We start from the raw sequence: 23,622 nt of genomic DNA, 5'->3' as shown, positions 1-23,622 counted from the left end.
CATTATGTTTGCTACCTTGACCAGAAGCAAGTCTCTATTCATACTGCACATTAGGGTTGGGCGGTATTACGGTAAGAAGGTATCCCGAGGTATCCAAAAGTACCAACGGTATCGGTCTCATTACCGTCATTTTAAAAAAATATATAATATCTAAATAAATATGGAGTACATGAGGTCATAATATAAAATAATAAATTGAAGATCATCCCCAATAACTGTGTGATCGTATTTTCACTAATTCTATCAATTTCCTAAAGAAGTTCTCATCGCGTGCAGGGTTGTTTATGTCGTTACCATGGCAACCCTGCGTGACATTTGGAGTCTGACAGAAAGCTTCGCAAGAGACTGAGACCGGGGGTGTCATGGCTCAGATGGCTAAGGCACCGTACCATAAATCCGGGGACCCGGGTTCGACTCCGACCCGAGGTTATTTCCCGATCCTGTCTCTCTCTCCCCCGCTCATTTCCTGTCTCTCTATACTGTCCTATCTTAAAAAAAAAAAAAAAGAGACCGAGACCGCGGTTGAAAGATGGCAAGTCAAGATAACGAGTTAGTGGCAAAAAAAAAAAATACAACATCGGCAGTGTGGCAGTATTTTGGTTTCAAACCAAACGAAAAATCTAATATGTCCCCTAAGGCACACCATAGCCTGGGGTACTCCACTTCCACGAGATCTCTCCAATGAGTTGTGTTTTGAGTAGGTTACATGAGTAACAACAAGGTAAAATAATATAACGTATGACATTTGGGATGTGGGTAATAAACGTTTGAAATGTCATCTACTGAAGAAACGGAAGAAAACATCGTAGCGTAAACTGTTAGGTTTCTGGTGGGAATTAGCAATGCGCTTGCTATCTTTGTTGGGTGTGTTAAACCGTATGGATTTAAGTGGAATAATTGTAAGGAGTTATGTGATCAAGACAACGTTTTAAGCAAGGTAAGGCCATTTGATTATTAATTTCCCCGCCATGGCATGACGTGGGCCCATATGATTTTGCCTTGTGCAGCTATCACGCATTTGAATTGGGTTCGCCTCATTTGCGCTGAAGAATATGGTTTATCGCGCAGTCTAAACGGACTTGGGTGTTGGTTGATTCTTTTTCTTTTTTTTATTTCCCATGCTTGAAAGGGTATGATCCTGCTCATCGTGTACTTTTTTTTGATGGAGTAGGTGAAATAGTGCTGCAAATGGCGTTTCAACGCAGACATGTGTAAACGACAGTTGAATGCTATTTTCAAGATGAAGGAAGAGTTGCGTGATGCTTTGAAATATCTCTTAATCCATTCATCAATGCACAAAATTCGCTTTGCTGCTTAATCCATACCACAATGCACACAATTCGCTATGCTGCTTTTAAATAGTACATTTGAGGCATAGGCGCACGTTACACAGTAGGCCGAAACAAAATATTTTTTTCTCAGTAATACCGTATACCCCAGGAAAACACAGAGACAGTTTAAAGGTATCAAAATTTGGATACCGCCCAACCCTACTGCACATTGTGCTAGCAAACTGAGTTACATGATGGCTTTGTGCTGTTTAACCAGAGTGGCGTTCACCCGAGAGTATGGAGATCGCAAGTTGGAATCCCGATGATGCCACAGCCCAAAAGCGTATAAATCGGCCACTCCTTCTGGATGCACGGTGTCTACAGGTTTGTCCAAGTTAAATTTAAGACTTTTTCATACCATGTTCCAAAAAAAATTAAGACCAAATCTAAAGTCACGCAAAAATGTACTCTTTTGAAAAAAAAAAAAAAACCCTATATAATTTAATGCAACTTATTGCTCTTGTAAACATTCACCAGAAAACACTATTCTAGTAGAAGTACTTCATTTCTTTTCCTTGACAGGCATTCACACACTCAGAACACAATATAAGGATAAACTTCTAACTATGAGACAATCAGAACGCAGTCACAACGTTTGAATCCAGTGTAACAATGTGAAAATGTGAATGAAGTCACACACAGACTCCAATGCAACAGTTTTTTTTTAATTATTATTTTCTCTGCCTGGGGAGTCGCATTGTAAGCAGAATTGTTCAATTCCATCTTTGGTCAAACAACAATGCAGAAAACAGTTAAACAACGTGAATGCACATACACCTGAAACTTCGGCTCACTCACTTGAAAGGCATGCTCACTTGCACTTCTTAAAACACTTGGGACGATACCCGCACACAAACAATACTATTCTCTCACATGCACGCAATAGAATATATTCTCTCTCTCTTTGTCTCTCACACACACACACACACACACACACACACACACACACACACACACACACAATATTCTCTTCCATCTCGCAGATCTATCCTCTTCTCCACGACTGTTAGTGGTGGCAGCGCTGAAGTCGGATATTTGAGGCTGATGCTCGCGGCCTTTAGCAAAAGCAACGTGCTTGGCGCTCTTCATGTGAGAGTCCACCGCTCTTATCCCCATTGTGCCCAACTTAAAAGTCTTACAGCCACCACGAGTATTTTGCATCTTGCAGCCAGTTATCATTAAATTTACATTTACCCATTGTGGCTCGGACTACCCTCCATCAACAGATCAGGCACTGAGTGCTTGTCAAGCACGCGTGTCTAGCAACCGGTGGATTTGGAGCCTCGTCTCGTCTTCTTCCGCTTTATCCGGGACCGGGTCGCGGAGGCAGCAGTCTAAGCATGGAAGCCCAAACTTCCCTCTCCCCAGACACCTCGGTCAGCTCCTCGGGAAGAACACCGAGGCGTTCCCAGGCCAGCCGAGAGACATAGTCCCTCCAGCGTGTCCTGGGTCTTCCCCGGGGCCTCCTCCCGGGGGGACATGCCTGGAACACCTCCCCAGGGAGGCGTCCAGGAGGCATCCGAAAAAGATGCCCGAGCCACCTCAGCTGGTTCCTCTCGGTGTGGAGGAGCAGCGGCTCTACTCCGAGCTCCTCCCGAATGACTGTGCTTCTCACCCTAAGGGAGCGCCCAGCCACCCTGCGAAGGAAACTCATTTCGGCCGCTTGTATCCGCGATCTTGTTCTTTCGGTCATTATCCAAAGCTCATGACCATAGGTGAGAGTCGGAACATAGATCGACTGGTAAATTGAGAGCTTCGCCCCTCCTAGAACTGCCACCTTATTGTGGTGGAGGGGTTTGTGTGCCTGAATGATCCTAGGAGCTATGTTGTCGGGGGCATTATGCCCCTGTCAGGGTTTCCCAAGGCAGACAGGTCCTAGGTGACAGGCCAGACCAAGAGCAGTTCACCAAAACCCTTATGGAGAAATCATCAAGGACCGTGACGTCGCCCGGTATGGCGCAGCCGGGGCTCGTATGCAAGCGCTTGGTGGCCGGGCCTTTGCCCATGGGGCCCGGCCGGGCTCAGCCCGAAGAGGTGACGTGGGCCCGACCTCCTGTGGGTTCACCACCCACAGAGGTAGCAGTAGGGGACTGGTGCAGTGTGGATTGGGTGGCAGTCGAAGGCAGGGGCCTCGACGACCTGATCCCCGGACACAGCGGCTAGCTATTGGGACATGGATTCGGAGCCTGCGTGGTATAATTGTGAGCATCAAAAACGATTAAACTTTTTCCCCATCCAAAGTGTACCACATTTTAACGATATGACTGAGTAAAATCTCCATAAATTTAAGATTGAAAATTTAAGACCACGGGGTTTGAAATTTAAGACAATTTAAGACTTTTTAATGGCCTTATTTTAGGAAAATTAAATTTAAGACTTAAGACTTTTTAAGGACCCGCGGCCACCCTGTGGATGGGAGGGGTGGCGTTCTGCCTCTCCGCTATCAATCACAGCAACACTAGCAAATCATGGGCATCTAGGAGCTCATACACGTGGAAGACGGCAGATAGTGGATTCCTCCAAGTTTATTACACCACCCTGTGATGCAGCACAGGCAGCAGTTTGAAAAGCTTTTTTAGCTAGTTTCACGTCTCAAAGGAAGCATCAGACAGCCTTCGTCCTCCCTGCTTAGTAGCTGATGTATGACAGGAAAGAGCTGACTGGAGGGTAAGAAGGTCAAGACCAAATAAGGGAGAAAATCCGCCTTGTGAAAAACACCTCTTTGTGCTATTCTTTGTTTGCAACAGACGTCACTTCCAGTAGTGAGCCGCCTCATTGTGAATTCAGATTTCCAGCATCGCATTTGTTTACAGTCGCTTTGCAGTAGTTTGTCTTTCACCTCCAAATATGCCAGACTGTTGCTCTATATTTGGATGTTCAAACCGAGAAAAATACAAAGCGATATTCTAGGATACCAAAAGTTGTCATGCACAAGGGTGAAAGAACAAAAAAAAGTCTCAGACACTGTGAAAAATGGCTCACAAACCTTTCACTGTGATCGAAAGGAATCAAGAGTCCACATGCTCGTGTTTGCAGCAATCATTTTGTTAAAGGTGCATCAACTTTTTGGATGTCGTAAAACAAACCGTTGATGAAACGATGAAGCTAGCTTGGAGGTCGGATCGACAAACTCAATTGTTTACGTATTTGTTCAGGTTGTCCAATAATGCCAGTTCATAAGTCTGAGCTACGTTTGAAATGTCATGAAATAAAATAAGTAATCGTCGCAAAAACACCTACAGCATCTCCGACTTGAATCATATCCTACACTTCGGCTACATTACGTTACTCAGGCTCGCAAAAATAAGACGATTTTTGTCCTTTAGAAGTCTTATTCCAACATCATAAACCCAGCCACAAACAAAAAAGTTACAGGCTTCAAGACTTTTAAAAGCTTTCATTGGATTCTTCGTGTAAAACAATGTTTGGACGACCAGATAATTGGAAATGTACGGAAACCGTACGTTGAACTGAAAGTTGAAATCACTTGAAAACTCCGTCTTTAAGCTGTAGGGTTCCGATCCATCGCAGAAATATTTTTTCTTAATATCTCGATTTTGTTTTTGGTTCTAGTCCGTCAACATAATCAGACGGAGAATGTTTTCCACAAGATGACGACAGACACGAACTCGGCTTGGACGCCGTCTTTGATTGTTGCCCGTCGCTTGGAAACCGGAAATGAACCAGGAGACAAAAAAAAAAAAAGTCACATGATTGCAAACAAAGAATTCGCTGGGACGAGCTTTAAAAGATTGAGGTTGTAACTAGCTACGTTAGCAGTGGGCTTTAGCAAGCCATCTTAATTGTTCAACGCCTCTGGCAAATCACCTTTTGAATGTTGTTAGCATAGTGGTGTTGCCAAGATCCATCTTTCCAGGCTAGCCAACAGTGGCTGTGCAGTTTGGGGGATATTTCAGCCCAAATGATAGAAGGGTGTGCCCAATAGAAATAGGTTTTGCTCAATAATAATAATAATAATAATAATAATAATAGAACTGTCCTCTAGAGTAAGCAGGTAGCGCAGTCCCCTCCTTCGGGCTTCCCATAAGCATGGGGAAACGTTTAAACTTCGCCAGCAGCGGTTTCACAGGCTACAGGCTGTGGTGAGATGGAAGAACTGTCGATCAGGATTGAACATCCCATGAGAGGTATGTAAGGATAGGAAGAAGGATTCTTGTGTGGGAACCCCTTAAAAGAAAACAGTGTTGCACTGAAACAGGCTTTCATAGCTCTTAGGCATCGAGACACAAATCAGCAGAACAGCTGCCTAATGAATCCATGATGTGCAGCAGCAGATATGGTGTCACTCTTCCCCACAGGGCAGATCTGGAAACCAGAGCCATCTTTAGTGACCAAGAACGTAGCCAGAATGAAAGGACGTGATCGTTTTTACTGTAAAAGCACTCGGCTCGGGCTGCCTGGAAGTTGCTTCATGCGAGCCCGAAAGATAAGTCATTCATTAAGAGATTAAACCTCGTCTCAGATACGTCTGTTATTCATGTGTCAGGCATTTGATTGTCTGCCAAATGCAAAATCAAGCACATGTCTAAATATATGGAAATGGGAAAAGCAAGCAGCCAAAAATATACAGCAAACCTTCAAGCTGATCAAAGTGCACGCTCGGGTTCTTTCAACATGAAATTTCCTCCTGTAGATGAAGCATTTGAAGATAAAATAAATGCGGCTACAAGCTCAGATTGTTTTCTCAGGGGAACATGAGCTAACGTGCAATGTTAGTCAAGTCGTGCACCAATTTACGATCGCTTATTTATGAATCTTTGGGCTCGTGCCTGCGTGATGATTACGCCAGTCATCTGCGAGCAGATTGCCGATGCTATCAGAAATCTCAGATGGATTCCATCTATCAGATCAAGCTGATGATCCCGAGGTGTTCTTCCTGCCAGAAAAATGTCATACTTGTCTCGTAATGTATGTTTTCTATAAAAGAATAATGTTAGTCTTTTGTAAACTCGCACAACTATCCTAATCATTTTTTTATTTGCTCCAAATGATGCTGAAAAGAGACTCTTGAATAAATTGTGAATAAACTCGGGCAGGTTGAGGTCATTTTGTTGCAATCGTCACTGCTAACAGAAGCTAACTTGACAGAATTTGAGAGACAAAAAAAACCCTCATATTTAAGCCATATTCATTCAAGTTCGCAAGATGTGTACGACCTTATTCAATCTATTTTAAGACTTCCAACACACTGGTTGATTTCTATAATCGATCAATAACGCTTCGAATGTACAATGGTAAAGTTTCGACTCAAAGTTGGATAGACGGCGCAATAAAATGTATCGGAAGGAAAGATGAGAAAGGTAGGAGATGAACAGAAATCAAGAGAAGAAATAAAAATGGAAAGACACAGCTGGATACTGGCCTGCTTTATGCTATAAGCAGGATTAAAGAGAAACAAAATGGTGAGTACACCAATATAAAAAAACCGCAACGTTGGCAGAAAACTTGAAAGGAAGAAAAGGAGGGATGAAATGAAATAAGAGCCATGATTTTTTCAAAACGCAATGTTCCAAATGGTTGAAAACACTGATGAGGAGGCAAATGCATTGATTTAAATGGGACAAAAAAAAAAAAAAAAAGCTGATCCTTTCAAGCATTATGGAAATAAAGTGAGTGAGAGAGTGGCTTCCACCAAAAATACACTGAAATAAAACAAACCTAGGGCTTTTTTTTTTTGCTTGTTAAAAAAATGGAAGCGCAAACGGAAGAAAACCTGAAAGTTTTTTTTTTATCAATCTGATATCTTGCATCCTGTGTCGTATACTTGTTTAAAAGAGAACCGAATTAGGGTACGAATGTAAAGCTGTATGCATATATGCGGGTTTTTTTTTTAACTGATGTATTACACGTGATGTACTGAGAGTATAAAGCTGGCAGGGTTTGTTATGAGATCACAATAATCTGGAGATCAGCTTAGGAGCTCCTAATCATATCCGTTGAGAGAAATCAAGACAAGAATTAAACTACTGCAGCATCGTGCCTTCTTCTTTACAATCCTTCCATCCTTTGAGACCGAGAGTCTAAAATCCAGCTTCGGTTAAGACAGAGTTGAAGCAGCTGTGACTTGCATCACTCGAGATCAACATTTATCACGATTCTGCAGTGGCGGGAATCGCTCGGTGAACACGAACACGGAAGACAGCGGTGATGGAGGTATTCAGAGGAGGAACAGTGAAGTGTTAGACCTCAGAAGTACACTCACTGGCCACTTTATTAGGAACAACCAACCATCCATCCATCCACCTGCTGCTTTATGCAGTTCTCTAATCAGCCGATCCCTTGACAGCAGCACCATGCATCAAATCGTGCAGATACAAACCAAGAGCTTCAGTTAAATGTTCACTTTAATGTTTGAGAGTTTACACAGAATGGTGCGAAAAACAAAAACCCCACACTGAGTGAGTGACAGACAGTTCTGTGGGTGAAAATGCCTTCTTGTTGAGAGATCAGAGGAAGACACCCAGATTGAGCAGTTCGAACTGCCAGGAAGAAAGGATATAGTAACTCATAATCACTCTTTACAACCGTGGTGAGCAGAAAAGTATCTCAGAATGCGACAGCAGAAAAACACATTGGGTTTCACTCCTGCAGCCAAGAACAGGGATCTTAGAATCAACAAGTTCCTATTAAACTGGCCGGTGAGTGTATTTGGGGTGACACCTCTGTTCAAGCAAAACTTGAGGGGTCATATCATAACCGGTCCGTATTTGAAAGTATATTGAAATACAATGTCTGAATGAGTCCATAGAGGAACATAGCTAGAGCGTCAAGAGCCTTAAAGCCACGATTAAAGAAGCTAAAACGCACTCCTGGCTCTGGCACATCTGTACAGAAGTAGCAGCAATTGCTTCACAAAAAGTCATAATTAAAAATTTAGCTCTCTTTCTTCTCGTCATCGTCTCACAAATTCACTGGCTTCCTGCACATCAGATCATAAATGAAACCGTAAACACTCAGTGCGTTTACATGCACATCCAAATCGAGCTACTGTCGGTAATCGAGCTAAGGGTCCCAGCAGGGGTGCCAGAGAAATCCAATCCTACATGCACACAAGGAAATCGAGCTATTGTGTGAGGTACATTGTGCACCCGAGCCACAGGTGGCGCTACACGCCCCATCGTGTTGGTACACTTCCGGTTGTCGTCATGAAGAAGAGCTATTCAAGAGTATAAACAAAGTTATCAGTTCCGTGTTCTGCTCGCCATTTTCTCTTCTTCGTTCGTTCGTTCTCCTTGTTCCTCCTGACCTCTTCTGCTGCTCGCTACTACTACTGTCGTCATGCCGACCAAGGCTGTTGTGTTTCCCGTTTGTGGTCTCGTCACTCCCGGAAGGGTCAGTGCTGAAGTAAGTAACTCGACTACATAGCTCGATAGGGTTTACATGCACTAAGTAGCTCGGCTACAATCGCATAATCTAGGTCGCGTAGCTCGATTACGAGAAATCCAGTTCGGTTCGATTTCAGCCGAGCTAAGGTGTTTCCATGGCATTTAGAACTTCGATTTCAGTCGAGCTACGGCAGAAATTCGATTTTCTCTATGTGCATGTGAACGCACTGACTGACATCAGCGGCCTCCATGTTTACATCCGTACAACAGCATGCTGCATGTGATGTCTTTGCTATTGTTCTTTTGTGCAGCACCGCAACCAGTTCACACTGGAACCATTTAAAAACCATGTGAACAGCCCAGAAAAAAAAGAAAAAGGGCGGATCTGAGATATAAATCTAAATTGAGCACTGAGGCTGGCAGTGTGAACGCAGCCTAGTTTCCACATTTTTTGGACTTTGCTGCTTCACGACCTCGGGGCTCCAGTTCTTTATCTCCAAGCTGCCTTCACATTGTCTCCTGTACTGCAAGCCCGCTGAACTTCATTGGCTTTTATCAACAGGAGCTTCAGAGTGTCAGGACTGACCATGAACGTCTTGAAGGGCTCAAAGGTTCAATTAATACAAGATATACTTTTGTAATAGATATGATGGAAATAATTTAACACTGGTTTATATCTATTTAACCAGAACGTCAAGGGCGTAGGCAGCTCATCTGACCTGCCATCAAAACCACCATGATGACCAAAACATCAAACAGAACTGAAATGTGACGTTGTGAGAGAGGACCAACCTCCACAACAAACTGTTTACAACAGGAAAATCAACAAAGGACTAAATTTTGTTCCCTGAGGGAAGGTCGACCCAGAACATCAATCAGAACTGCAATCACACGATAAACGAGAGAGAGGAGATACAATTCTCGACAGAAGAAAATGTGTTAGTAACTAATTACTACTTTGTCAGCAAAAAAATTTACAATACAATGACCAAGTTCTGTGCAGAAGGTCGAGTTCTTTCAAACGAAACCCACTGAGAACTGAGGGAAGAGACACGATTTAACTGAAAAAGTTGTAAACAAATTGTTTACAATAGGAAAATCAACAAACAAACGAGCAAGTTGTGTTACTCAAGGGAAGATCGACCCAAAACATCGATCAGAACTGAGAGAGGAGATGCAATTCTAGTGAGAGACCTGGAAAATTTGTTAATTTGGCCTAATTAACTCGTTAGCAGGCGGCACGGTGGTGTAGTGGTTAGCGCTGTCGCCTCACAGCAAGAAGGTCCTGGGTTCGAGCCCCGTGGCCGGCGAGGGCCTTTCTGTGCGGAGTTTGCATGTTCTCCGCGTGGGTTTCCTCCGGGTGCTCCGGTTTCCCCAACAGTCCAAAGACATGCAGGTTAGGTTAACTGGTGACTCTAAATTGACCGTAGGTGTGAATGTGAGTGTGAATGGTTGTCTGTGTCTATGTGTCAGCCCTGTGATGACCTGGCAACTTGTCCAGGGTGTACCCCGCCTTTCGCCCGTAGTCAGCTGGGATAGGCTCCAGCTTGGGAGGGAGGGAGGGACGGACGGACGGACGACTCGTTAGCCAAAAAAAGGGGCCAAAATGACCAAGCTTTGTGCAGAGTGATGAGTTCTTTCAAATAAAACAATTGGAAAGGAAATCCGTGGAGAACTGACGGAGGAGATACGATTTAATGGAATTGTGGACGACGGATGGACGGACGCCACGCCATGGCAACAGCTCACTGACCTTATGAGCTAAACAGCCCGTGGTGGCATTGTATCTTCTGTGGTGTGTGTGTGTGTTTGGGCGGAGGGGGTTTTGACAATATTTATAAACCACCTCTTATCTATATAGAAAAATAATTAACCAACTGTTTGAATGTTTAACTTTTAACCTGAATGAAAAGTTTGAGAACATGATTGGACATTGGACAGGAATTTTATTCGAGGTTACTACTGAAAGACTCTGTTACTGTGGAAATGAATCCATACACAATGTGTCAACAACAAACCCTCAAAACAAACAGATCAGTCCTTTGGGACAGTAGTGGATCTGATTCCCAAAATAGCAAAGCAAAGAACGAGAGAAATCCCAAGCCTGAAACAACCATCAACAGAGGAACAGTCAATAAAGTGCACCATGACAGTGGTTAAGCTTCCTATGACAATGTTTGGGTTAGAATGAAACCAAAAGCCGCACAGTTCCACATTTGCAAAGTAATAAAAAGGGGGAAAAGGGCAAAATGTTTGAAGTCTGAAGAACAGATGGGGGGGAAAAAAAGAGAACATCTGAAAATCAAAATGGAATCACCATTTTAAAAAGAAAGAAAGAAAAAAATCATATCATACCTTGAACCACTTAAAGTTGGCGTGGTTGGAGTCATGCATAGGCTCATGAAAGAGCTTCAAACAGGCAGCAAGCAGTGGAGAAGCAACAAAGAAAGAGAAGAGAGTAATTACAGAAGAAGCCAAAAAAAATCAAAGCTCTCAGCAGAAGAAACAGAAGCAGACGAACAGAACGAACCAGAACGGTCTTCAGAAACAAATCACGCAAACGAAAATTGGAAGCAGAGAAGGGGGGGGGGGGGTAAATAGAAATTGGAAAAGATGGCTGTATTGTGGCAAATAAGGAGTTGCTGGGACAACACAGGGGGGCTTCAGGGCCAAAAAGGCATGTGGGGTGTGAAGAGAGAGAATAAACAGAAATCCATACGTAGCGCCGAAGGAGGAAGGAATGACAACGAGGAAGAACAGGAATAATAAGGGTGGCTCTGAGACGTCTGCTCATCCTGATCAACACTGGAAGAGGCGCTGAGGCTTTCTTTGGTCTGGTGCCTCAAGAGAGAAGGTTATGAAGGATGTCATTTGAGTGCTGAATCATGTCTGGAGACTAGACGTGTATTTTCATGTGGTCTTGGGCAAACGCTTTTCACCGGCCCCGCTTGAGCAGCTGGTCGCATTTGGACAGGCCGGCTGTAAATCCTGCCCCTGGGGTTAAGTGATTGGTGTCACAGCACAGCGAGAGGCTTGTGTCAGAGGAAAACGGTCCTTTCTCCCAGAGAGGCCACATTTTGCCCTTAATTACACACGCCCATTACGTTGGCTGGCTCAATGAGGTTTGGCACGGTGCAAAAAACTCATGAGAGCATCAGCTAAAATAAGACAGGCCTGACCCTTCAGTGCCAGCACAGTGATTTCATTTGATAGGCCTCTCTGCTGAGAGCGGCGAATGCGTGGGTCAAAACGGGCAAGAAAAACAAAACGAGGGACAGATTAACGGTGGAAAAAAAAAAGTCGAAAAAGAAAAAAAAGTGAGATGGAAAGGAAGAGGGCTGTCAGGCGAACAAAGAACAGCAACACTCCCTTCCATGCCTTTCGAACAAAAAGACTGACAGAAATTTGTACAGAGCCTGAATCCAACGTGTGTTACAAAATCTCAACAAGAGAGCAGCAATTAGAGGAAATTGAAACCAGAGTTAAGGAGAAATGTCTGTGTGCATGTGTATGCAAAGATGGTGTGTGTAAAGAGCTAACTCTGAGGTATAGTTAAGACAGGGCAGTGTGCAAGTCTGCGGTTTAAGCGTTAGACAGCGATTCTTTTCAGAAAAAGTGTTTTCCAAACTTCAAACAGAGCGAGTTTAAAAATAAATAAATAAATTAAAAAAGTCAAAGTAAATAAAGTGTGTGCGCAAATCAGTCCAAAGTAGTTCCACTCATCTCTAAAATGCTCTCTATAGAACGCGTCACAGCTCTTCAACTCTGGACTCCCCCCCCACTATGGTATGGTATGGAGGCTGTGAAATGATGCCTAAAATTAGTGAAATACTGCTCAGGATTGGCAATTTGGTGCTGGCGTTGTCAGTTATCCCTTTCAAAGGGTGAACTTTTAAGCATGAGATACAACAAGTTTGGCCTGCAGTCCTGACGCTGAACGACCCACATAAAGCCAAGGGGCGCCAATACTTAATCATGAGCTGCTCATAAATTCCTGTTTACACAATTACACTTCCTGACTACAGAGTTATAGAAGGGAAATGATTTATAAATCACACTATTCAGTGTCGGCCACATGAGCACGGGGTCCCTTTTGACTCCGGTTCCTCTTGAGGTTTCTTCTTCATGGTGTCTCAAGTAGTTTTTCCTCAACAACACCACCTTGGAGCTGCTCAGTTAAAACTGAAAGGATTTTGAGAGTAAACAATATCAGGTACTTACTGTAAAGTGTATGGAATGCCTTAAAATGAATATACATCATTAGTAATGACCAAAATGAATTAATAAAGCAGGGGAAAATTTGTTATTTTATTATCAAGCACAAAACTACCAATAAATCACAGCATCCAGATCCCAGAAAAAGGCAGCCTTGCCCCAGGGCTGATTTCACATGACGTGGAAACCCGGTTATCTGGGTCATTTCTGTTCATCGGACTCCGTGCTTGTTTACTCGCTGAAATTGGATATCGTTGTTGGAATCTTACAAAAATAACGATGGGAAAGCACTGCGTTGTTTTTGGATGTTCAAATCCATGTACAACAGGACGTTCGGTTCACGAATTTCCGAGAAATGACACTAATCTAAAGCGACAGTGGGCGAAGTTTGTGCAAACGGAGCAGGCAGATTTCGTGTCACCTACTAATAATAAATCTGATTCAAGTGTTCACCACCACCACATGGAAATTACTGGAGCAAAAAAGAAACCCATTTATTTAATAAAACGCCATTTGATCTGACATTTGGACAGTTCGTCAATTCCCCCATTATCGCCCACTTCATATTTTCTTTCAATAATTACAGTGAATAAGTGTACGTTTTAAAGATTAGAATTTCTGCATTTATTGAGGTACATGTAACTATTTCCCTGATATTTTGCAGCGGCCAGCTTGGAATAAAAATCCACAAACCAATCTGCGTTTCCAATTCTCTCTGGCTGGTGGTGCGCTATCGGCGCTGAGTGGGACTGTCGTGAACTGAGTGAACTGCCAGCTTCTCGTCTTGGGGGCTCGAAAAGATCATCATTTACTCTGGAATATCCTTGATAATCATCTGCCCCTTCATCCGACGTACTGTATAAGAATCCCAATCACCATCAGAATTCTCTCCAAAACGTGATTCCATATCGGGACTGGTCTAACCACTGCTGCGCACGGGAACGAAATTGATACCGGAATTGTTAAATGTGTGACGTCACGCACCCCTTCGGGATCTTCTGGATCAGTCTCGGCAGATTCCGTGAAAATCGGCTGATCTTATTGATTTTCCATTAATTTATGGCCTTTTGGATCAGCTATAGTTCGAAAACACACAGTCAGTCAACATAATGATTGTTGCTTTGTACAAGGAAATAAAGTGGGGTTTAGGGACATTACATTTGCTTTAAAAATACACCACCATCAGTACTCGATCTCAAAATGGTGCTATATTGTGCATGTGATACCGATATTTGTGGGAGAAAAAAAAAAAAACTCGACTTCTAAAGGTTCCCTGTACGGAACAGTGTTTCCCTGTTAGACAGAACCCGCATGGCTAAAAATCTCGTCTCCTCCACATCGTCATATCTCTGCATGACGAAGTTGTGCATCCAAAAATCGGTTTTGTTCACAAGGAATTGTGCAATCGATCCACAGTTGTCTTCTGTGTGAAAGCAAACCTGCGATTATAAATCCCAGAATCAGTTCTTAGTCTGGTCTCAAGTAATCCGGGCAAGTGTGAAAACACCCTAAAAAGCCAACAGAGGAAGGATTTTAAGAGAGAAATCCTTTGGCCGACAGATGCTACATGACTGAAGATCACCGTTCTGTATTCTCTGGAAGTAAAGTAATTCTAGCCAGAGACATTATTGGGCACGGAGACTTGGTTCCACTACGGGTCACCAAGCAATGGAAGCGCTAATGAGTGTGTAGATGGGTGATGAAGGGGTTTCGGAACAGTGATGCAGAGTTTGGCACCCATTCCAACATCCTCTCTGGACTTCCAAAGGAGTTACCCAGGCTTAACAGCAGCACTGGCTTCCTTCGAAGCCCTGCACTAATTAACCCCCAAGAGATCCAAACAGTGGACCACTCCGGCCAAAAGTCAGGAGTAAAAAGGAGCTCGAGCATGACGTGTTCATGACCCTGAAGACTGTCAGTATGCAGCAGTCGGGCGATCCGTATTAAGTATTAACGCTGAGTCACAGGCCGTCCAGCAGAAGGAAGACTCGTTCGGTGAGAGCGTTTTTCTTTTTGATGCCATCTCCAGGCCAAACACAAGGGCGTTATGATTTAAACTCTTTCAATGCCATAAAAACACCAAGTGACCCGTTTTGGACACGAATGAGACATGGCTCGTGTAAGTGTGTGGAAAAAAAAAAAAATGGAATGGTTCTTATTTCGCCATACTTGTTATACAGGAGTGATTTATTTTCCAAATGAAGACTGACTGGAGACACAAACACAGGCAGGCGCATGCCACATGAATGTTGTTAAATGGCCTCGTGTTGGCAGGGTGATGTGAGGTTGGCATGATTCATAGAGCTGCTCGAGGTGTTGTGATATGCTGTGCTGTGACAGGGCAGCCATTATGCTACCAGCTTGGGAGATGCTAGTCTTCCACAGAAGTGCATTCAGCGTTTGGGAGTGCCTCTTCAACTCATGCTAAAAACGGCTAGTTCTGAAGCATGGAGCGTTAACTTTTCCTTAAGTGTCAAAGAAAAGAGGAAACCATGATGCAATGATGCATGACCATGTTCCTCAATATAGCAGCTATGAACTGAGCATCAAGCCAGCTTTTTAAGAATATTCAGTGTTGAGAAAGGAGAGAATAAGTTAGAGATGATTTGGTTGACCACCTTTAAAATAACTTATACTACCATGATTACTGGATGTATGAAAATGTGGTCTTATTTGTATAAATTTATAAATTACCTAGCTCACCAGACAAGTTAAAAACTGCCATGTGCTGCCCATTCCTTTCGTTTGGTGGCCTGAAACCCTGATCAACTCAGCTAAAACGTGGTAGCGGATATAATTTAGCTTAAAAGCATCTCCTGAGTGATGCGAGAGAAAACTATTGCCAGAAGATCGAAGTTAAAATCCTGACGATAGCGCAGCCACACAAGGCTGGAAGTCCAAGAGAGCAAAAAAATTAGCCATGCTCTTGAAGCGAGAGAATCTGCACACCTCCTTCCCTATCAATCACAGTGACACAAGCCAATCACAAGTGTATGTTGAAGAGGGCAGATAGCACTTTCCTTTCCTCTGAGTGTGTAATGCTGCCCTGTAATGTCACAAATAAAAATAGCCTCAATGAAGCTGTAGCTCATACCGGCCACTGTTGTTGTGTGCGAGTTTGAAATCCAATCAATCAGTCTTGTGGGAGGAGTATTGATTTTCGTGAAATTGCACGTGACGACCCCTGTGTGGCTGCATCCATGGCAGGTGGCGCCACCTGGAGAACAATTCTTGTTGGAATGTGTCTTTAGAGTCTTCTGGGTGAGTTTCAGTGAAAACATCCCAGCAGTTTATGAACAGTAGTGTTTAATGTGACGAGTCACCCAAAATTTTCAGACGCCCATAAAATCGTAAATATGACAGGTGGCTCCACCATCTTGACATTTATGCACACCCACCTGGAGAACACTGTTTGCGAGTTTGATCAAAATCCGATCCATCCTGTAGGAGGAGGAGTGATTTTTGTAAATTGTGGACAGACGATGACAACGGACAACGCGACGAGCTAAAGAAGCAGTGGCTTGCTTCATGTGTCCCAGAGTCCATCATGTGATGGAAGAAGCTAGTTAGTGGGTAGGAAAAGGGGCAAATGATCAGACGGAGAGAAAAATGGGGGAAAGAGACAAACGATGAAATAAAATTCAAAATTAAAAAAAAGCATGTTAAACTAGTTAGTTAGCTACTTAACTGTACTGATACTCTCTCAGGAAAATAGGATTCCGTGAGGATGGGACGGCTTTATGTAGCCTCAGAATCACATCTCTAATGTAGCACGTGCGCATTTGATAAGAAGCCAGTAAATCTTTGGCCAACGCCACGCCACATCTGCACCACAGCACTGATCAGTATCACGTGTCTGTGCCATGCCATGTTTACACACAAATCAGTCTTTAAAGAATAGTTTTGTGAAAGTCAACAGGAAGTAGGTTTTGTTTGAGGACTACTATATCAGCAGGCTTCTGAACCTACTGCTCCATGAGGTAAATACCAATAATTTTAAAAAAAGCCCAAAACGGTTGTGACTTTTGCAACTTGAAGAATGACTAGCACAGATCTGTGTTAACCGTGGCACTCTGACCTGTTTCTCTGCATGCGTTCGTGCAGCCTCTTCTTGCGCCAGCACCATCTCTCTCTCTGCAGTGATCTGAACACTTTCACGCAGAGCCTCTTCCAGTTCCTCGATTCGTTCGTCTTTCTGCCTCAGAGAGTCCTGTTAAATATGAAAAAGGGAATTAAAATACAGAAGAAATAAACAGGACAGACTATAAAACATGAACCTCCCATTAAGACAAACCAACCACAGGTGACAGGAAGTGAGAAGCAGGTAGTTCAGTTGAAGCAGGTTGCTGGGGGTCGACATCAAGATGAGCGCGTTAAGGGCAGATACAGAAGCTTCAGTGGTTAAGGTCAGATGCGGTTGGCCATCTAATTTCAGTGAGTCACACGCTCACAAATGACTCAACCGCACATCAGAAACACCACATCGCTTTCCTCTCTGCACTCTGGTTACTCATAAAATGAGTCGAGCTTCAGCCAGTATAATCCCTGTTCAGACTTGGCATTAAGAGAAATCTTAAAACTCGGTCACAACCGGCCGTACGTGCTCCTACGGCCGGTCTACGTGCAAAAAACGCACGGAGGGCGCGCGTGTGACGTGCTGATTTTCGAGCCGTAGACTGGCCGCAGAGGTTCTTTGTCACGTCCAACAAACTCTACGGGCGCTTATGTTTTTTTCAGGTTGCAAGACAAACTTACGGCCAACGTGCGTCTTTCTCCACGAACAAAAAAAACGCAGCGATTTGGGAAACGCCAAAAATCGCACGGCCAAAAAAATCGTACGTCCGGTTGTGACCTAGGCTTTAGGTGGACGACCCTGATGGATAGATTTGTTCGCACCTCGGATTTTCAGGAGTCTGGTGTTTTCAGGGTTGCCAAATCTACCAAAAGCAACCCAACGTCTCTTGAAAAACAGACCAAAACTCAAATGTCATTTTGTAGAAGGGCTCATTTGCACTACTGTCATATACACCTCATTAGCTGCTCTATCACCTTCTCCATTATTGTACTGTATTGCACTACTGCTATTTTGTACATTGTTTGATTTTAGAGTGCATTTTATATATATATATATATATATATATATATATATATATATATATATATATATATATATATATATATAGAGAGAGAGAGAGAGAGAGAGAGAGAGAGAGTTTTTCTTAATTTTTAATCTATATTATCTATATTTATAAATCTTTATATATTGGGTTTTTTTTGGAGGGGGGGGTTGTGTAAGCTTTATTTTTTACAAGTAAGGTGAGAGAGAAACGGCATTTCGATTCTCCTATATGTCCTGGATATATAGTGAATTGACAATAAAGGATCTTTGAATCTTTGAAAAGAAATCACGGAGAGCTCAGATCTGCCAAAAATTATTAAACAAACCAACCATGTTTGGTTGGCCTAAAGGTTAAAGAAGCAGCTTTGGGACCAAAAGGTCACCAGTTTGATTCCTTGGACCACCAGGAATGGCTGAAGTGCCCTTGAGCAAGGCACCTAACCACCTACTGCTCTCTAAGCTGCTCTGGGTAGGTTACATGTCGCTCTGGATAGGTTATATGTCACTCTGGATAAGACAAGAGTGTCTGCGAAATGCCATTAATGTGATGTAACCAGAAAAGTCGATTTATATATTTGTACATAAACAGGTGACAAATTAAAAGGGGGGGGGGGGGGGGGGGGGGGGCAAAAACACAAACAGTGGCTCTGTTAGGTTGTTGTGGATATGTATTTATTTTGCTGCGACGTTTGGACTGACTTCTCTCCTTAGAAGAAAGAATCACTGCAAATCAATCCAGTTATTCTGCCTGATCACTTTTACTGATCGATTAAACATTTCTATCCTGATGGACGTGGTCTCTTCCAGGATGACCCTGCCCACATCCACAGTGCACGTCGAATGGTTTAATGTGGATGAAAACGATGCTGTGTCGCATGCTATGGCCGTCACACTCATCAGATCTCGACCCGCTTGAACACCCTGGTGTAAGACTTCAGAGCGCTGTGTTAGACAGCGCTCTCCATGACCATCCCAACTGAGGGGAAGAGAGACTCGCAGAATCATTGCCACGGTGCACTGATGAGGTTTTGGTGGCTCAACACCTTACGAACACGCGTTATGTTGGTTTTGCCTTCGTCACACATCTGTCGGCACGAGCTGAAGTGATTGGAGATCCTTCTTCCTTCTGCATACACGGAATTATGCAGACAGAGTGCACATCTTCTGGAATGCCTGCATCTGCCCTAAATAAAATCTTTTTGAAATGGTTACTGAAAGCTGAAGCCTGGAGGGTGTAGAGTGAGATCAAACAGTGTAGCGTGGAAACAAAAAAAAATAAAATAAATAAAATAAAGAGTCTCTTTGACCATATATGTTGTTCTCTCCTCAACGCCAAGCATCAGCTCCACATTCTTAAGACACAGCACAATCACTTTGGCTTGATTTAAAGTGACGCTAATCCTTTTTGTACGGTCAATATCTCATTACGCTAATGCTCCTGGTGCCAAAACTGCACAACTGATAGAAAGAGACACCTCAAGGAAGACTAAATTAAAGCCACATGGAAGAGCGCTGGGACTGGATGAGCTGTAGAGAGGCTTGAGGAGAAATTGAGCACAGGATACATTTGGGGACGAGCAGCAAACCATAGCAAAATGACACGCGACAGTGTGATCTATACCTGACTGTTAAAGGGAGGAGGAGAAAAAAAAAAAGTGTTAAGAGCAGGTCAGGACCAGCTAGAATAATCCCAACCCTTCCTCTGGAACTGTGCTGAGTAACATAATAGTCAAACAGTAAGCAGCAGAATTATTGGCACCCTTCTGAAAAATGTATACCATGTATAGCGCTTTTACCAAATCAAGTCTCTCAGTGCAGCGTCACTGAAATCCAGATGTAGATTTTGGTCTCAAATGAACAAGCCAGAGGTGATGAGAGTAAGGACAAACTCTGAAACATGATGAGGGACACCGGATAATAGCAGGATTATAGATTACAGTACACAGGTGCAGAAGAGTTTAAAAAAAAAAAAAAAAACCTGTAAGAGTCCTGGAATGGGCACAAGACGGTCCTTATGACGACAGCAGCAGCAGGATACAAATCTGCAGTGTCCAGTGAGATTATCCACTAAAGTAAGAGTGACAGTTGCACAAACTATTTTTGGGAAATGCAAATTTTTAGGATGTCCATGTGGGAGCATCCAGAGCAGGGAAATAAGTTAGTTATTTATATACAGACAGTACTGTGCAAAAGTCTTATTCACCATATTTTTTTTTATACAAACTGTTATAGATTTCTACTTTATGACTTCTACATTACTGAGTCAGTACAAAAATATTTTAGAGTTCCAAACATTCGTTTTCCAGCACAAAATTAAATGTTACAGAAAAAAAAAAAAAAAATTGTTGCTACTGAGCAGCATATTCCATAAGGGATCACGTTTCAGATTTAATTAATTAAATAAATAAATAAAAAAAAAGAAGGCTTTGGTGTAAAATGAAGAAGCGAGTGCGACAAAGCGTCCAGAAGAACTGTGGCTGGTTCTGCAAGATGCTCAGTAAAACCTACAGCTCATTTCCTTATACAACTGCACTCACTGGACCTCAGACTACTGGGTTGTTTGTTGGTTTGAAAGCAAAGGGTCGTCTCGCACCAAATATTGATTTATTTATTGTTTACTGCTGTTTATTAGTATTTGTTTTCCTGTTGAGACATTTAATTTCATTATTTTTAATGAAAATTACAGTTTCACCTCCAAGAAACTGTCAAAGTACAAGGTTGTTAATCAAGGGCTGTAACTCTGGTAAAATGCGACCAAACTGAATTTAATTACAATATCTGCAGTACCGACATATAACAAAGAATCCTGCCAATTTTCAGGAAATTCCTCCAAAAATTGTGAGAAGAGTTGATTTCAGAAGGTGAGCACCCTTCCCGGGACGGACATCGTCACGACATAATCCCCCTTTGGGCCTTTTGGCCAGCGGGGGATAAAAACTGCAAAATTATGTTGACAGAATCCGAATGACATCATATTAAAAAGAGCTTAATCCAAAAGAGTTAACTCAAACACAGTGCTGTGAAAAGAAAAACATGATTTTTATTTAGCACGTGCTCCCTAGAGCAAACTGAATGTCTCGCAACACAGATGCGGTTTAAAGAGCCAGATTTCTCTGCAGGGGGCAAGAAAACGCTTTTCTAGTGGTCTTGGCACAAGGAGGAGAAGAGTCGCTAATGTTTACAGAGGAAACGGAAAAGAGCAGCGGGAGTCTGTCTCTCCTGGCTAGAAAACGCAGAAGCGTGGCCAACAGGGCCGCAACATCAAGTGTAACTACCCCACAAACAGGCCCAATAAAAAGTGCTTGCGAGTCTATTAAGAACAGTATAGCCTGGGGCACGAGAAGTTTCCCACCCAGTCATCTCGAGCTCCTGATTAGATATAGACTTCCTCTCAAGACAAACACTGCTTATATGAAAAATGCATGCGTTGGCTATTTGAATGAGCTTTGTCTACTACAGCACTTTAATACACAGACTTTTGTGTAGAAATGCCAGGGCAATTAATCAGGGTTAACTCTACAATCACACTAGCAAGTGGCACGTCGCTTGTAGATTGGGCGTGTGGTCCGACTGGGGCTGTGCACTGTCCAGTCCTGATGAGGAAAGGTCATCTAAAATGTACAGCTATTAAAATGTATTCAAGCTTATGTGCTAAGCTTCGTAGTCATTTCACTACCAGATTAGCAAAGTGGGCTCGTGCACTAATGATGCATGTTCACCATAGGCACCGACACGTACTTCCTTCCAAGCTTTCGGTTTCTTTGTAATTTTTTTATACACATTAATGAGAGGTCGTACGTGAAATAAGATAAAAACCATGGTTGGTAGCTCATCTGGCTGACAGGCGATGAGCCTATCCTATCATGGGTTGTCCGTCATCCGTCCGACGTTGTCCGCATTTCACCAAAAAAAAAAAAAAATTTTAAAAATCAAAATCGCTTCTCCCTCAATTCTTCACCAATTTTGATTCTTTCGGGCATGAAGGTAGGGGTACCTAGGGTGCATATAACTTCTACCCAGATTTGATTTCTCACAGGGCTGGAGTGAGCTGCACCATCATTGACAGTCTCATTTCCCCGAAATGTGCAATATCTTTTGAATGTGTGTATTAGTATGTGCAATATCTTTTGAATACGTTTTCAAATGTGTGTCTCTTAGTATTGATCTTTTATGTTATTTGCACCAACAAAGGACAGCCAGCCAATTTCGTTGTACTGTACTCGTGCATTACAATGACAAAGGACTAGCTAAGTGACAATCCCAGTAAATTACTAGGCAGGTTCATATGCAACAAGAAGCAGAGATATTAGTGGTAAAGATGCACCAATATCTTTGAGGCACCTGGTGAAGGAGGGAACACCAAGTGTTTCTTCTTAGTAATATAACCTTCAGACTGGAGGGTTTTTTTTTTGGTTAGTCTACCTATGGGTATCCTGGAAGCCCAGGACTCCACAAGTTTCTCCAGTTACAATTTATTTTTTCACATTTGCATGATAAAATCCCACAACATTATAAAGACAAAGTTAATCTTGGCTGAGGTTCTTTGAAGGCATGTGGTTAGAGAGAGAACGTGAAAGCTATATACAGCGTTCACATTATTTTACTTGCTAACTACATTTTGCAAATGTTAGTTTTTTGAAGCTGGCCTCGTCTCTCTCGCTATCTTTCTTCATCTTTTCCTGACACTCTGATTGGCATTCATAAAGTCATAGACCTGTAATTGTATTTCTCAGAATTTTAAATTAAAAAAGCAAAACCATGCTGAAATGTAAGAAAAAAATAAGGTTCCACTTTATCTTCACCATCAGTCCATCTTGGCATGGCAAGTCAGACCTTTACCTCTTTTAACTGTACCTGCCTATATCCTCAGTTCAGCTCAAGAGAGGCCAAGCTTGAAATTTACTCTCCAGCAGGAGTGCTGTTCTCCAGGGCAATCGAAGGAAAAAGACTGTGAGGCATCAAGTAGAAAATCATGCCCATCAAAGCTTCTCTAGAGTCAAACTTTGCCCTGAGCACACAGGCAAGTGAGATGCTTTCCAAGGCCCCTGTTTAGGTACATGGGGTTAAGATGAAAAAGATTAGAGTGAGAGAAAGTCTAAAACAGCCTGAAGCAAGAGGATAAGAGAAGAAACCAAAAGGGGTGAGATATAGCGTTAAAAAGGCAAGTGTAAACAAAGAGTTCTGGTTCTGATGATTGGACCAGAGACCTGCTTACGGGGGAAAAAAAAGTAAGCAGATGATCAGATTCAGATGGGGTAGAGCTCAGGGCAGGCACATACTTACTTGTACCTGTAGATGAGACAAGAAATGCAGCAGTACTGTGATGAAAAACTATAACGTGCCATCACAAAGTACAATGAATAACGTACAGTCCAGGTCTACCTGCACTGATGAACTGCTAGACCAGGTTTATTCGTGGAACATCTCGATTAATAACGAGGAACCTTTGTTGGACATCCGCAAACCGAAACCAGCCGATAAAGAAGAGATTCTTGCCCGTGCTCCAAATAGGTTGAGTGTTTGAGATGAACGATACATGCCCCAGCCCATGGAGAGTTGGAGTTGGTTTGCGTTTGAAGAGTTCTTTTACGCAGACACTTTGGAGTGTCAG

General features: G+C 42.8%; 1 protein-coding gene across 1 annotated transcript in view; it reads right to left on the bottom strand.

The window, feature by feature from the left end:
* The window catches only part of erc1b (ELKS/RAB6-interacting/CAST family member 1b), a 395,220-nt gene that overhangs the window by 184,981 nt on the left and 186,617 nt on the right, over window positions 1-23,622 (bottom strand). The window contains exon 14 of the mRNA XM_060903423.1: window positions 16,971-17,102. Within this exon, the coding sequence (XP_060759406.1) occupies window positions 16,971-17,102 (132 nt within the window). The remainder of the gene's footprint in view (window positions 1-16,970; window positions 17,103-23,622) is intronic.

This window comes from Neoarius graeffei, chromosome 21, assembly GCF_027579695.1.
Source record: "Neoarius graeffei isolate fNeoGra1 chromosome 21, fNeoGra1.pri, whole genome shotgun sequence".
Classification (NCBI taxonomy): Eukaryota; Metazoa; Chordata; class Actinopteri; order Siluriformes; family Ariidae; genus Neoarius; species Neoarius graeffei.
Note: the sequence above shows the minus strand (reverse complement) of the source record. Positions and strands in the feature narration are given on the sequence as shown.